General features: G+C 31.7%; 1 protein-coding gene across 3 annotated transcripts in view; it reads left to right on the forward strand.

The window, feature by feature from the left end:
• Window positions 1–15,609, forward strand: part of PAX5 (paired box 5) — a 322,505-nt gene that overhangs the window by 47,020 nt on the left and 259,876 nt on the right. Inside the window, exon 1 of one of the 3 annotated variants that reach the window (XM_077475370.1) lies at window positions 5,961–6,965. The exons of the other annotated variants lie outside the window; for them this stretch is intronic. Within the exon in view, the coding sequence (XP_077331496.1) occupies window positions 6,923–6,965 (43 nt within the window). The 5' untranslated portion in view covers window positions 5,961–6,922. Of the gene's footprint in view, window positions 1–5,960; window positions 6,966–15,609 lie in introns of those variants that run through there. 3 annotated transcript variants of the gene reach the window in all.

Here is a 15,609-nt window from a genome sequence, read left to right on the forward strand (position 1 = left end):
ACTCAAAATGATATTTATGAATATTATTATTATTACTATACAGGATTTATATAGCGCCAACAGTTTATGCAGCACTTTACAATATAAATAAAATATACAGTATAAATATACAAAATTCATGTAGTAGTAACTTTTAAGCTCAGTGTGCAAGGGGCTGATTTACTAAAAGGGAGACAATACCATTAGATAAAATACAAGAGGGTTAGTGGAGGCTTGCTCAGAAGAGCTTACAATCTAATAGAATGAATACTCTGTAATATTAATATTTATATAGAGCCAACAGTTTATGCAGCACTTTACAATATAAATAAATTACACAATATAAATATACAAAATTCATGTAGTAGACCTTTAGAGCCGGTTCACACTGCAGCTCAGTGTGCAATGGGCTGATTTACTAAAAGGGAGACAATACCATTAAAATAAAATACAAGAGGGTTAAGGGGCCCTGCTCAGAAGAGCTTACAATCGAATAGAATGAATACTCTGTAATATTAATATTTATATAGCTCCAACAGTTTATGCAGCACTTTACAATATAAATAAAATATACAGTATCAGTATACAAAATTCATGTAGTAGACCTTTAAGCTCAGTGTGCAAGGGGCTGATTTACTAAAAGGGAAACAATACTGTTACAGTAAAATACAAGAGGGTTAGGGTGGCCCTGCTCAGAAGAGCTTACAATCTAATAGAATGAATACTCTGTAATATTAACATTAACTCAGGGAAGACTTGGAAAGCACATGAGTTTCTGCATGTGCAATGTTTTGTAGAAGACCAATACATCTTTATGACTTTTTAATATTTCTGTGACCTTCCCTGAATGGAGTCTATTATTATTATTTTACAGGGTCTATGGCTGAAAACTATTAGTGGTCCCTTAAAGACAGACCATCTGTACTTTATTCACTTAGATTCCTTTGCTGCTTAAAATGCTCTAGTACTTGGTATCATGGGAATATATTGTATGGTGAAGAAAAGGATAAAATGTATTGAAGTTTTCCACGCTTGGTTTGGATTTTAGATTGCTTGCTACTTTGAGAGGCACTTATTTGTAATTCACCATAGCAGTAAAAACCACGTTGGGGATTATGCAGTGTTGAGGCAAATATAGAGATTTTCTGCAGAGATGGGATGATCTACAGTGACTTCATATTCTGTTAAATTGATGTTTTATTATAGCCTGTAAAGGGTGTGTGTGTTGAGGGATACAATTTACACACACACACACACACACACTATTAAGCGTTTGGAAAACGCTGCGAAAACTGTTGGCGCTATATAATACCTGTATACTAATAATAATAAATAATAATTGAAGCCTTAATAATAATAATAATAATAATAATAATAATAATAATAATAATAATAATAATGGAAGCCTTAATAATAATAATAATAATAATAATAATAATAATGGAAGCCTTAATAATCATCATAATAATAATATTAGAAGCCATAATAATATAATAATAATGATAATAATAATAATGGAAGCTTTATTAATAATAATAATAATAATAATAATAATGATAATAATAATAATAAAAGCCTTAATAATAATAATAATAATAATAATAATAATAATAATAGAAGACATAATAATATAATAATAATCATGGAAGCGTTAATAATAATAATGATAATGATAATAATAATAATAGAAGCCATAATAATATAATAATAATAATGGAAGCCTTAATAATAATAATAATAATGATAAAAGCCTTAATAATAATAGTAATAATAATAATAATAATAATAATAATAATGGAATGCTTTGATAATTGATCAATTTATTTTCCGATCGATCCCTTCCGATAGGAATAATCAATCTGTAGTCTATTAATATGACTCACACACAGGGAAGTGGTTTTCGACTGATGGTTGGAAGATATGACCATTATGCCCGTACACACGATCAGAAAATCGTATGGAAAATACCGCTTTCGAATCGATCATACAATAATCGGATCGTTAGTACAGAGCTTTCGAGAGCCGATCAGGACAGTTCATCCAATATTATTCTATTGGACATGCATGGAAATTTTTTTTGCCAGATCGTATGATTTTCGTTTAATCGGTACAGCTGTCGTTGGAAAATGCAATACAAATGCATTACAACGCATGACATCACTTCCAAATTTTTTATTCTGTCGTGTGGGAATTTTTGTGACTTTCGTAAACTCATCAGATACGATCTGAGATTAACATGCAATAAAAAAATGGACGATCACGCGTCCGATAATCTCATCATGTGTATGGTGCATAAGTTATTGATTGCATCTCTGTTTCCACCAGGCACCCTCTTAATCCAAACGATTAAAATATATAGTGTCCATGCAGCACAAACTTATTTGTAAACAGTATAGGAGAGAAGGGCTCCATGCACACTGGGCTTAAAAAGAAAAAAACACCAGTGCCTTGGCAGGAAGAAAAAAAAACTCTCATATAGTGCGTTTTTGTACAGAGTTTAGACGAGTTTAGGAGAGTTTAGCATTTTTTTTCTGCCAGAAAGCTCCAATCAGAAATTCAAACCAGAAGGTTTTTTTTTCCCTGTCTCTTATGTTGAGCTTAAAATATGCCTGTAATAATCCTAGGCTACATGTACACTGGGCTTTAAAAAAAAGTCAGTTCCCCTGGCAGAAAAACGCTCATATAGGTTCCATGTACACTGGGCTTTAAAAAAAAGTCAGTTCCCCTGGCAGAAAAACGCTCATATAGGTTCCATGTACACTGGGCTTTAAAGAAAAGGCAGTTCTGGTAGAAAAAAAAACCAAAACGCTCATATAGGCCCTATGAACACTGTGCTACCGTTCTCCTGGCAGAAAAAAAAACTCTCTAAGCATTGTTTGTACAACGTTTAGACAGTTTAGGAGAGGTTTGTGTTCTTTCTGCCAGAAAGCTCCAATCAGGAAAACAAACCGGAAGTTTTTTTTTCCCTGCCTCTAAATGCTGAGCTTAAACTATGCCTGTAATGGTCCTAATGTGCATGGACACATAGGATAACATTGATTTGCTTCTACAGGCAGAACACAAAACTCCCATAGAAGCAACGATTTTAAGCCAGTGTGCAGAGTCTATGAGTTTAGGAGAGTTGTGTGTTCTTTCTGCCAGAAAGCTCCAATCTGAACAGCAAATCAAAAGGTTTTTTTTTTTTCCTGCTTCCAAATGTTGAGCTTAAAATATGCCTGTAATGGTCCTAATGTGCATGGACACATAGGATAATATTGAGCTCCTTCTACAGGCAGAACACAAAACTCATGTGGTAGCGATTTTTAAGCCTAGCATGCATGGGGCTGATTTGACAAAATAGTTGAGAGTATCCATGCAATAGTAAAATAAAATAATAGTAAAAAAGTTAGCAAAAAAACAGAAAAAAAAACAACAAAAAATAAATGAAAAATATAAAATAATAATAATAATAATAATAATAATAATAATAATAATGATATACACAAAATAATAATAACTATAATACTACTACTACTACTACTTTTACTACTACTACTAGGAATACTTAATAAAAATAACAATCACAATTGCAGTAATAGTAATATTAATAAAATAATAATAAATATAATACTACTACTGCATTTACTACTACTACTACTAATATAAACTAATAATAACAATATTATAAAATAATAGTAATAAAATAATAATAAACATAATAATACTAATGCATTTACTACTACTACTAATAATAATATAAACTAATAATAATAATATTATAAAATAATAGTAATAAAATAATAATAAATATAATATTACTACTGTATTTACTATTACTACTAATAATAATAGTATAAAATAATATTAATAAAATAATAATAAATATAATACTACTACTGTATTTACTACTGCTACTAATAATAATATAAACTAATAATAATAATATTATAAAATAAAAGTAAAAAAATAACAATAAATATAATACCACTACTGCATTTCCTTCTACTACTACTACTACTACTAATAATAACAATATAAACTAATAATAATAATACCATAAAATAATAGTAAAAAAAAAACAATAAATATAATACTACTACTGCATTTACTACTACTAATAATATAAACTAATAATAATAATATTATAAAATAATAGTAACAGAATAATAATAAATATAATACTACAACTGCATTTACTACTACTACTAATAATATAAACTAATAATAATACAATTATAAAATAATAGTAATAAAATAATAATAAATATAATATTACTATTGCATTTACTACTACTAATAATAATATAATCTAATAATACTACAATAATAATACATATAATACTACTAGTGCATTTACTACTACTACTACTAATAATAATAATAATATTATAAAATAATAGTAATAAAATAATAATAAATATAATACTACTGTTGCATTTACTACTACTACTAATATTATAAACTAATAATAATAATATTATTATAAAATAATAGTAATAATATAATAATAAATATAATACTACTACTAATAATAATATAAACTAATAATAATAATAATATTATAAAATAATAATAAATATAATATTACTACTGCATTTACTACTACTACTAATAATAATATAAACTAATAATAATAATAATATTATTATAAAATAATAGTAATAAAATAATAATAAATATAATACTACTACTGCATTTACTACTACTACTACTACTAATATTAACTAATTATAATATTATTATTATAAACTAATAGTAATAAAATAATAATAAATATAATACTACTACTACTGCATTTACTACTACTAATAATACGAACTAATAATAATAATAATATAAACTAATAATAAATATAATACTACTGCTGCATTTACTACTACTATTAATAATATAAACGAATAATAATAAAATTATAAAATGATAGTAATAAAATAATAATAAATATAATACTACTTCTACTGCATTTACTACTATTAATAATATAAACTAATAATAATAATAATATTATTATACAATAATAGTAATAAAATGATAAATATAATACTACTACTGCTTTTTCTACTACTATTAATAATAATAATAATAATAATAATAATATAGTATATTGTAATAAATAATAATACAATGTAAAATCATGTGCAATTATTTAGTTCAGTTATTTAATGTTGTGTGGGGGAGATCATGTGCACAGGATTGGATAAGGCAAATGAATATTGTTGTGATTTATTGTGTAGAGATTGTGCACTTGTCTAGTAAATGAGGCCCAGTGAGTTGTGTAGACAATATTGCCCTTTGCAATCATGAATGAGTGTTATGGGTGTGTGCCCAGTGAATTGTGTGGTGAACATTGGTGAAGGGATGTTTAGTAGTGTGTGGAATGCCCCTCCCCCATAGGATAGGAGACCCCATGGAGTGCCCGGATGGGATTAGTGCTGAGCCGGCTTGTGTATACAGTAAAGTGTGTGTATGTGAATGCGTCGGAGCTCCTGGACAGCAGTAGAGATGAGAAAAGAAGAAATCGGGGATGTGCGCAGTCCAATGTTAACCCGTGTGTGCCCAGGCCCGGAGGCTCATTAGCGGAGAGCACACAGGGAAGGTCTTATAGGTGTATTGGCCGTGCACTTGGCACAATCCACAGGCATATCTTGGCTGAGCCATCCCCCCCGCACGTCCCTCATTATTCCCCCGATGGATAAAGAGAGCGGCTTGCGCTCTGTTCCACTCAACTTCCCCACACTTCCAGCCGTTTGTCAATGAACGGCGACGTCACGCAACCAACACCCCCCTCATTGGCGGGCCGCCGTCCAATCCGCGTTCTTCCGCCGTCACGCCCTCTCCGTTCAGCCAATCGCCTCGCCTCTCCCCCTCCCTCTCCTGCCCTTCTTTGGCTTCGGTAAATGACAGTTTGTCCGATGATTGACGTGTCGGTCCGGCGCAGGCCACGCCCCCCTCCCGGCACAAGCTTAGCCCCCTCGAGCGCTGTCCACATGAAACGGGTCCTGAAAGGCGCCGCAGACGCTGGAGGAGCAGCCATAGGACTCATCACTAGAGCGAGCGAAGGGGGGAACCAGAGCCAATGCCAAGCCACTCACACAGCACATACCTTCACTAGGGATCGCACGGAGACCCTCTGCTCTGCCTTCTCCCTTCCGATCCCCTGACAACTTTCCATTCATCCAGCGACACCGGAAGAGGGCTCTTTACCTCCACATCTCCGAGCCTGGAAACCAACACTTGGACCATCTCCAAGCGCTCCCAGCGAGCGGCACATACCTTTTATTACAGCAAACTTTTATTGCTGCATCTTATTTTAGTAAACTTGGATTTTTATTTTAATTTTTAAATTTTTTTTTTGCAAAACCCTCTTAAAAAAAAAGCAGGGAGTAAAAGATGTCCATAAGAAGTGTAGACTAAATAAAGCATGGATTGTAAGGAGCAGTGATCTCTTCTTCCTAAGGTCCTGTGTGGATGGAGGAGTCATTTGTAGAGGAGCTTTCAGTGGATTATATATTGTCTACCTGGTGAAAGGTGTGCCATGCTGTCCTGACTATATACACTCACTTTATTCTTTCATGTCTTTTCACTATATCAAGTGGCTCAAGCTGATGGACTAATAGTAAGCTCTATAGCAAGCACTGCTCTTGACTTATCTCTCTTTTTTTTTTTTTTTATATTGGAAACAGGTGATTTAAAAAAAAATATATAATAATAATAATACATTCCAGATTATAAAAAAAAAAAAAATTCTATCTGCCATTGATGTAAAGACAGAGAGTGGAGCTGCTGAGGACAGTGACTCTGCTTCCCACCAAAGGAGTTAAAGCTCGCCACGCTTCATCTGGGATCTGACCTAAAGGTGGCTGATTGGATTGGATCAGGCGGCTCATGTAATAATATTATTAAGGAGATTACTGCAGATTTGCCGTGAAACAAGGCGCTAGCAATTCATCCCTGGACCGCTACGATGGAAATACACTGTAAGCACGACCCGTTTGCAGCAATGCATAGTAAGTAGGCTGCTCGTTCACTTACCTGCGCTTCACATAGCCAAATACACCTACCCTCTGTGGAGTATATGCTACACATTGATGGGGGGCATCCTCATTTACAAATCACCTACCGATAGCATGCTAATATATACATACACCTCAAGCCTGTATACTATGTCTGTGACCTGCTCCTTAGGATTTTAGGTCCCTGGACGTCAACTGGTCAGCTTTAGTTGGTTACATATAAAAAAATGTCCGCTAATGTAATACTATTTTGTGTCATTTAAGCACATTCTTGTTGGTATCGATTTTTATAAAAGTTTTCAAAGTCAAGGCTGTAGAGGCCACTAGTGCTTTATGGCGCTTTTCAAAAATCAGCTAAACATTTTTATTTTTGGCAGCAAATACATACTAGTGTTATTATTTTATTTTTTCATCAACGTTACAAAGGTTGCAAAACGTATCTTTTGGCATTGGCAATGTATGTGTATATATAGATATCTCTATCTATCTATCTATCTATCTATCTATCTATCTATCTATCTATATATATATATATATATATATATATATATATATATATATATATATATATATACATATATATATGTATATATATATATATATATATATATATATATATATATATATTTATTTATTTATATATGTCTATATTTATATATATGTCTATATCTATACATATATCTCTATATCTCTATCTATTTATCTTTATCTATTTATATATCGAGATATATAAATATACATATATCTATGTATGTATCTATATATCTGTATATATATATATATATATATATATATATATATATATATATATATATATATATATATATATATATTATATCTATCTATATATATTTCTATCTATCTATCTATCTAGATATAGATAGATTTATTTACATATGTCTATATATATATATATATATTTATATACATCTCTCTCTTTCTATCTATCTATCTATCTATCTATCTATCTATCTATCTATCTATCTATCTATCTATCTATGGGTGGGTATATGGTTTCTGTTGCGTGTAACTAAAGTTGCACTCATTTTTGAGTTGTGGAGTTTTATACGTATTTTAGTGGCTTGGGGACCCAAGTGTGCCAGTAAAAATCACAGAAGCGTTTAGGAGCTTAATCACAAGGAGATATATATATTTAGATCTTGTTAAGTTTGAGAAATAGTTACTAAACAATACTTGAAGTTACAGCTTTATTACGTAATAATAATAATAATAAAAAAACAGATACACCCCGAATATTCTCAACATTAGGAAAATAAATATAAGTCAGAGAAAAAAAAATCTGTCTAAAATATATGTCTATCTATCTATCTATCTATCTATCTATCTATCTATCTATCTATCTATCTATCTATCTATCTATCTATCTATCTATCTATCTAGATATATGTGTGTGTATATATATATATATATATATATATACACACACAACATAGAAAGAAACAATATATATATATATAAATATATACAAAGTAGAAATAAATAAAGAAATAACATATATATATATATATATATATATATATATATATATATATATATATATATACGCGTATATATATAGACATGCACACACTCACATGTCTTTGTGCGTCCCTGTATGGCTATCTAGTTTTCATAATTTAACCCAAGTCATTTTCTTTTTCTGTTTTAAATGCTCAGCAGGATGTCTCATTAGATGGCCTTTGATTTTTTAATAAGCCATTAAAAAATCAGGTTATTAAATGCAGTCAATTTAATTACATAGTTATGTGCATGCCTCTGGCCTGTTTTAAGTATACTTATAATATTTTGTATATATTTCACCAGGCTATTGTTTAAAATGTAGATCAAGGTTTTAGATCATACATTACAAAAAAAAAATAAAAAAAAAATATATACATGTTTTAGTATTTGCAGTATGCAGTGTAGATAGCAGTGTTTTGTGTTTAGTTCAGCATGTGAACAACTAGCTAGCCATGTATCCATATATCTGTGTATACATATCTTCTCTTTCATCTGGATGGCTTGTGTGCATGCTGTATCCACAGGAAGCAAGTGCAAAAGTTGTGTTCAGTGTTCGTGGTCAGAATACCTTACTAGAGAGTCACTCAAGCAACACTTCCAACTGATGCGCATTTTATTTACATGGACTTGTCTCCCTAGCACACACTGAACAAAGGCATATCAGGCTGTGCACTTGAAGGAGATCGATATCTTTGATTTCCTCTGCCTTGTTAACAACAGCTATAATATGATTCCCCTATTCTTATAACGTGAGAAAAAAAAATGACACTCGCTTTCCATTAACAGCATCACAAACCTGTAAATAGAAAACTTTTTAAAGTTAATTACACAATGGGCTTCATTTTCATGTACAATGCCGTATTAATAGAAACACTATACTAAAACGTTATTATATTTATATAGGAGATTGCATAGTGCAAATATATGCATTTCATTTATTTAGATTTATTTAAAATGAAAGTAATTTTAGAAAATAAAAATAAAAAAGCCAGCTCTGGTTTATGGACACAAAGTCAGCTTAGAATAATAAAAAAAAAAATCCTTTTACTGATGAGGGAGCAATTTTCACCAAGACTGATTTAATAGGGATGAGTAGAAATAAAGAAAGCATAAATACATTAATAAAGGATCTCTCCTTGAAGCCTATTTGCTGCAAGAGTGACAGTTACTACTATGGTAAAATAAACCCCATTGATTGTTTGCATGCAACTTGAACACTCTTGTTTGCAATAGGATAGTTATTGGCTGTGTACCTAGAATATAAAGTGCACATGGTAATCTGTGTACAAGTTTCATTACTACTATTGTATGGCTGTGTGTGGATTATTAGAAAGAGATACATCAACATTTACTGCCTCCTGCTCAATGGCACATGAAGAGTCCCCTCCTTTGTACTCTTGGGCTGTGTGCTGTTCCACATAGAGGTTTTACTATTGCATAATGCTCCTATAATCTCCAAGTTCATATATACTAAATTTACTGGTCACCATATGTATAAGGTACTGCTTTTCTAGGTTCTGAGTTACTACTAAATGAAAATTGGTCTTACATTTATTTTTAATTATAAGTAACAAGACATTTTATTATTCATTAAACACATACAGTATTTTGTTATAAGCCTTATATACAGCTAGAACTGCTCACAAAAAAGTCTCCCTTGAACTAAAGGATATACATTGTTTTCTTTTTCTTGGTTATAGTTAATCTTAATCACTTTTAATACAGTTCTGGTTGACTAACTCAAACACTAAAAGTTAACAAGGTATGCAAAGCAAATTGCCAAACATGATTTGTTACATTGCACTACATAACCTTTGCAGTAGTGAGATCATACTTTTTTTTTTGTAAACAGATTCCCACAGAAAAAGTCAGATATTACTGTAAATATACATAAATATATGTTTTACAAAATTAATTTACTTAAATGCAGAAACATTAAGACATTGGGAATGCATAGATAAAGCTTGCCATACTGTTGCAGGTTGTTTGCTGGAAGAGACTTAAATGCACAGTTTGTGCAACACAGTACAGTATGTAATTACTTCTTGTTGGTTAATATCAAGGGACAGGTATCAGTATGCTTTTCCAGCAAGTCCAAATATAAGACTACCCTGTGAGCTACTATTTCCCTTTGCTTCGGAAATTTAAATCCTTAGTATTAACTAGGTTGTGACCAAAGGGTTGATTTTAAGTACTGTTGGGGAATATATGAAGCTTAATTCTATGTAGAATCTACTTTGTAACATTTTGTAGCTGAGGTGTGTTTTGTTTTTAAGCTAGCATGGCAGTTGTGCAGGGTCCATCCTCAAGTTTACAAATGGGTGCACAAATATAATTTAATCACTCCAAATCCTGTAATGTAATTCGGTATTCAAAACAGGGGTTCACTGAGGCGTTGTAAAGTGTAGACCTGGAAATAACCAGATTTTTCAAATTTTTGGGAAATAATACAATTACAAAGACTGGGTACAAAAAAATAAATTATATATATATATATATATATATATATATATATATATATATATATATATATATATGTCTATATATATATAAAGACTTACATCTATCTATCTATCTATCTATCTATCTATCTATCTATCTATCTATCTATCTATCTATATATATATATATATATATATATATATATATATATATATATATATATATATATATATATATATATATATATACATTTATATATATTTACATTTATATATATCTCTATATATATATCTATATAGATATATATATACATTTATATATATCTATATATATCTAGATATATACATATATATATATGTGTGTGCACGTAATGTCAAAATGGGGAATGTATTGTTGCATAAGCAACATTTTTTATGCATTCATCTGCCAGTAAATTACCCTCTATTTAAATGACCCTCCTCCAGGAAGACAAGACCAATCATTCTAAGGCAGAGGGTCTTACTGTTGAAGCCTGCCCTCTAAAGCAGCCAAGCACATCTCAGCAGCTTGCACTGTTGTTTATGTATTGGCTTAGATCCCTCTCCAGTATATTAATCAAAATTTCCCTGCTGTATCCAGCAGTGCAATTGCCACAGTGAAGGGCCTTTTCATGGAAATATTGATTTTTACTTAATCACTTGATCACATAACCCACTTGCATCTTCATTATTGGTCAATTTCAATAATGCAGTTATAGATGAATGCATCAAAGGGGTGTCTCCTCAAATATTGTTTTGCTAAGCACAAGTGAGTACAGGCAAAATTATTTATGAGCAGTACCCTGTTGGTGTAATAAAGAACATTAATTTACACTGCCTGTTATATATTTAAATAATACAGATATAAAAGAATAATGAGTTACCTGTGTGTATTACCAATATTTAAAAACTTTACTTTAGTGTAATCTTCTCATACAAAAAACAGTACATGTATTTAACATCACTAACTGCCGTCGGTTATATCCACTGTATTTACACGTTTAGGCTTTAAATGTATTAGATGCACTAGTTTGCTCTACTAGCATATAATAACAATTAACTGGTCGGACACAGTATTCTATACTGTGTATTAGGCCATAACAAATTTGGAGTCATTTTACTATAGGGTATAACATTTACGACAGATTTGGAATGTAAAGTCCACTTTTTACATTTAATTAATTGTAAAAAAAAATTTAAACTTTGAAAATTTGATATTAGAAGAGAACATTGATGTGAGCTCAGCTTACAAATTCCTCATTAGTGTATATGTAAATATATAAGAACCCAAGTCTAGTCTTAGCACATCACCTGTTGTAAACCATATACTTCCCATTTGATACTATGCAACAATGATTTTGTTTTTTAGCTAGTAACCAAGTATTGTATACCAATATTAAGTACCTTTTCCATATATTCCCTTAGCAGGGGCATCAAAGTCTGCTTATTCAGTGTTTATTGTATGGTATGTAGGGCGCAGAGGGCATTTTCCCCACCTTATTCATATTATGGGCAGCCTTTAGAATTTATCCAGAAAGTTATTTTCAAAGCAGACAGGAAATGGTTTATTTTTATTTCCATGACAAATGTATTATTCAGACTGTTTTGGGCGGCGCCCCCCCACACACACATGTACATTTTCTCACCCTGACCTTTTTTGTGTTTCTCAGAACAAGCTTTTTTTTTTCCGCTTAAACCCCAATATGCTGATTTGATCATTTTTAAATAGGGAGTCTCAATGGTTTTGCATAAAATATGCTTCAATATTGAATCAGCTCTAAATGCTATTAATCACCCTTGATTAGTTTGTTTTAATGTGATTCACTGTGCAACATAGGTGAACCTTACATGATTAACGACAGATAATATCTTTCCCCAGCTGGGTCACTGTTTTGTACTAAATGAGCTTCTGTGTGGATCAGTGCCTCAGTTACGTTAAAGACACAGCTCTTTAACAGCAGAGGAAGTTGGTGATGTACATTTCATCATGCCCAATGTATCTGGCACTACATATGTAAAAAATATCTATATTTTACTATAGTTAATAAAGTGTCTACAAAAAAAATGTAATATTAATAAGAATAGTAATGTTAGTAGTAATAATAATAATAATAAATCATAGTAACTTTGTTTTAGTAGTAGTATTATTAATAATAAATAATAATTATAGTAACATGTTGTAGCCATAGTAATGGTGTTACAACTACTACTTATACTACAGTACTTTTACATACAACTACTGTTTATACTACTATTACTACTACTAATACTAGTACTAATAACAATATAAATAATAGCTTTAGTAGTTAAAATAGTACTTTGATAAATAATACTAATAATAAAAAACACGTTAATAGAAAAAAAAGGCAAAATTGTATTTTGTTTGTAAATATAAAAATGATAACAACGAATGAAAGGCATTAAATACAATTATGTAAATACGGATCGTTTTATGCAATGAAGACTTTAGGCCTTTAAAGGTAAAGGACTGTCCATCAGGGATATGCCCACTCTTACCTGCCTTGATACTGGACATGAATGCCATTTTTTAAAATGAAATAGGTGTCGTGCAGTTTAACCAACAACTAAAATGGACAGTTATTATTACATATATGTATATATACACCGGCCACCATTTATAGGAACATTTTAGGTGACACCTTTGGTTTCTTGCACTGAATCCGTTTCTAACATCAGAGAGATAAACAGTCACAAATGTTGCTTACTTGATATTTTATCACAAAGATGTACTTCGCAAGCAGAGCAATGCACTAAATCTGTCTTAGGTAAGAAAAGATGTCAGTATTGTTAGCCTGTCAGTATTGTTGAGTAGGCTTTTCCTTTCTAAAGTAATGCTGCCACTGCGGACTAATCAGCAGTAGAAAATCAGCAATGTTGGTGCCTTTTATTCAAAACCTAGTACTGTCAAGGACAGCAGCCTACCAGGTACACATAACCTTCACAGAAATTACATAGGTCAGGCCTTGTACAATATAGATAACTCATTAACATATTGCACTCAGAATTGATTTATTATTACATTGTAACATTATTGTCAACACTGACAGGTTTGATAATAATATGTTACTTTCGTTAAGTAGTCAATTGGTGCATGTCAAAATGTCCTTTTATCAGTGATGTATTCTCTTTAACAAATAATTTTTTTTTTTACTTTTTCAAACCTATTATCGATTAAAGTGATTGTAAGGGTTTTCTTTATTTATTTATTTTTTTTAAATAACAATTATATCATACTTACTTCCACTGTGCAGCTCATTTTGCACAGAGTGGCCCTGAACCTGCTCTTCTGGGTTCTCGCAGCTCCTCCCCACATCAGATAACCCCCTAGGAGTATCGCTCTCCCGAGGGGGTTACCTTGCGGGCGTGCTCCCGAGTCCAGCATTCGGTGTCCATAGCCCCTGAATGTATGACTCGGCTCCGCCTCCAGCATCATTGGATTTGACTGACAGCAGCAGGAGCCAATGGCTGTTCTACTATCAATCCAATTAAGAGCCGAGAACCCCAGGCAGAGAGACAGCACATCCCCGCTGGGTCAAGTTCCAGGGTTCAGGTAAGTAAAACGGGGGGGGGGGGGGCTAGGGGGCTGGTTAATGCCAGATGTTTTTGTTCACCTTAATTGCATTAAGGTGAAAAAACGAAGGTTTACAACTCTTTTAAGGTCATTGAGATTTTTAGGGTACTGTAGGCCCACTCTGGACAGTATCTACCAATTTTTGAGCTCAAACGCAAGTCTTCTAGGAGGTGTGCATTTATTATATCATTCTCCAAAAATTATAACGATGAATGGCAACATTTTTGCAGGTAGACCTTTATAAGTATAACAGTTTAGGTGATTTTAGCATCTGTGGTACCATTTTTTTTTTTTTTTTTTATGAAATTGCATAGATTCCCAAACCAGAGGCCCACTGGGATTCACTCATTTAATGTTCTGTACATGAGAGAATTTTACAAATATTTTTTTCTGTAGCACTTTTGTAATATTTTGGAATGGTTTGCTGATTCAAGCAGAAATGTAACAGATTTATCACATCAGATAATGCAATTAGATTCTGTGGACATAGATCTGAAATATAAGCTCCTTCTGTGTTAGAATAGTTACCTCCTTGTATCCCAGGCATGTCTGGTGCTGAAGGGATTAAATGATGTTTTTTTTATTGCTCCCCACCTATTTGACACTCAAGTGTGAGTAGCAGTAAAGCTAAGTGGAAATTAATGGTGTAAGCTGAATTTAAAACACGCTGGATAAAGTCTTATAGCTCATTATTATTGACTTTTTAACAAAGGCTTGTGTCACTTGGTATCCCAGACGACATTTTGCTATTGTATAATTGGTCATTTGTAAAGACTGCACACTGAGGCTAATTCATTAATTCCGATGGTGGTGATCATAGTATGCTCTTAAAGACCCCCATGTTACAGTCAGACAATTAAAGTTCACTTAACGCCATTATTGATGTTGACGTTTTCTTATTTTGTGTCTTCATGGTTTCAAAAGCAAGAAAAAAATGTTAAGAAAAAGAAATGTGACAATCTGATAGAACCTGCAGTTTATTTTTCATTATTGTTGTTGGGCTTTTTCCAAACCGCAGTGTAAAATATGATGTATTCCTCCCTAAATTGTGTGTGGAGCCTGTGCA

Source organism: Lithobates pipiens, unplaced genomic scaffold, assembly GCF_037356315.1.
Source record: "Lithobates pipiens isolate NorthernLeopardFrog02 unplaced genomic scaffold, aLitPip1_a1.2 Scaffold_13, whole genome shotgun sequence".
Taxonomy (NCBI): Eukaryota; Metazoa; Chordata; class Amphibia; order Anura; family Ranidae; genus Lithobates; species Lithobates pipiens.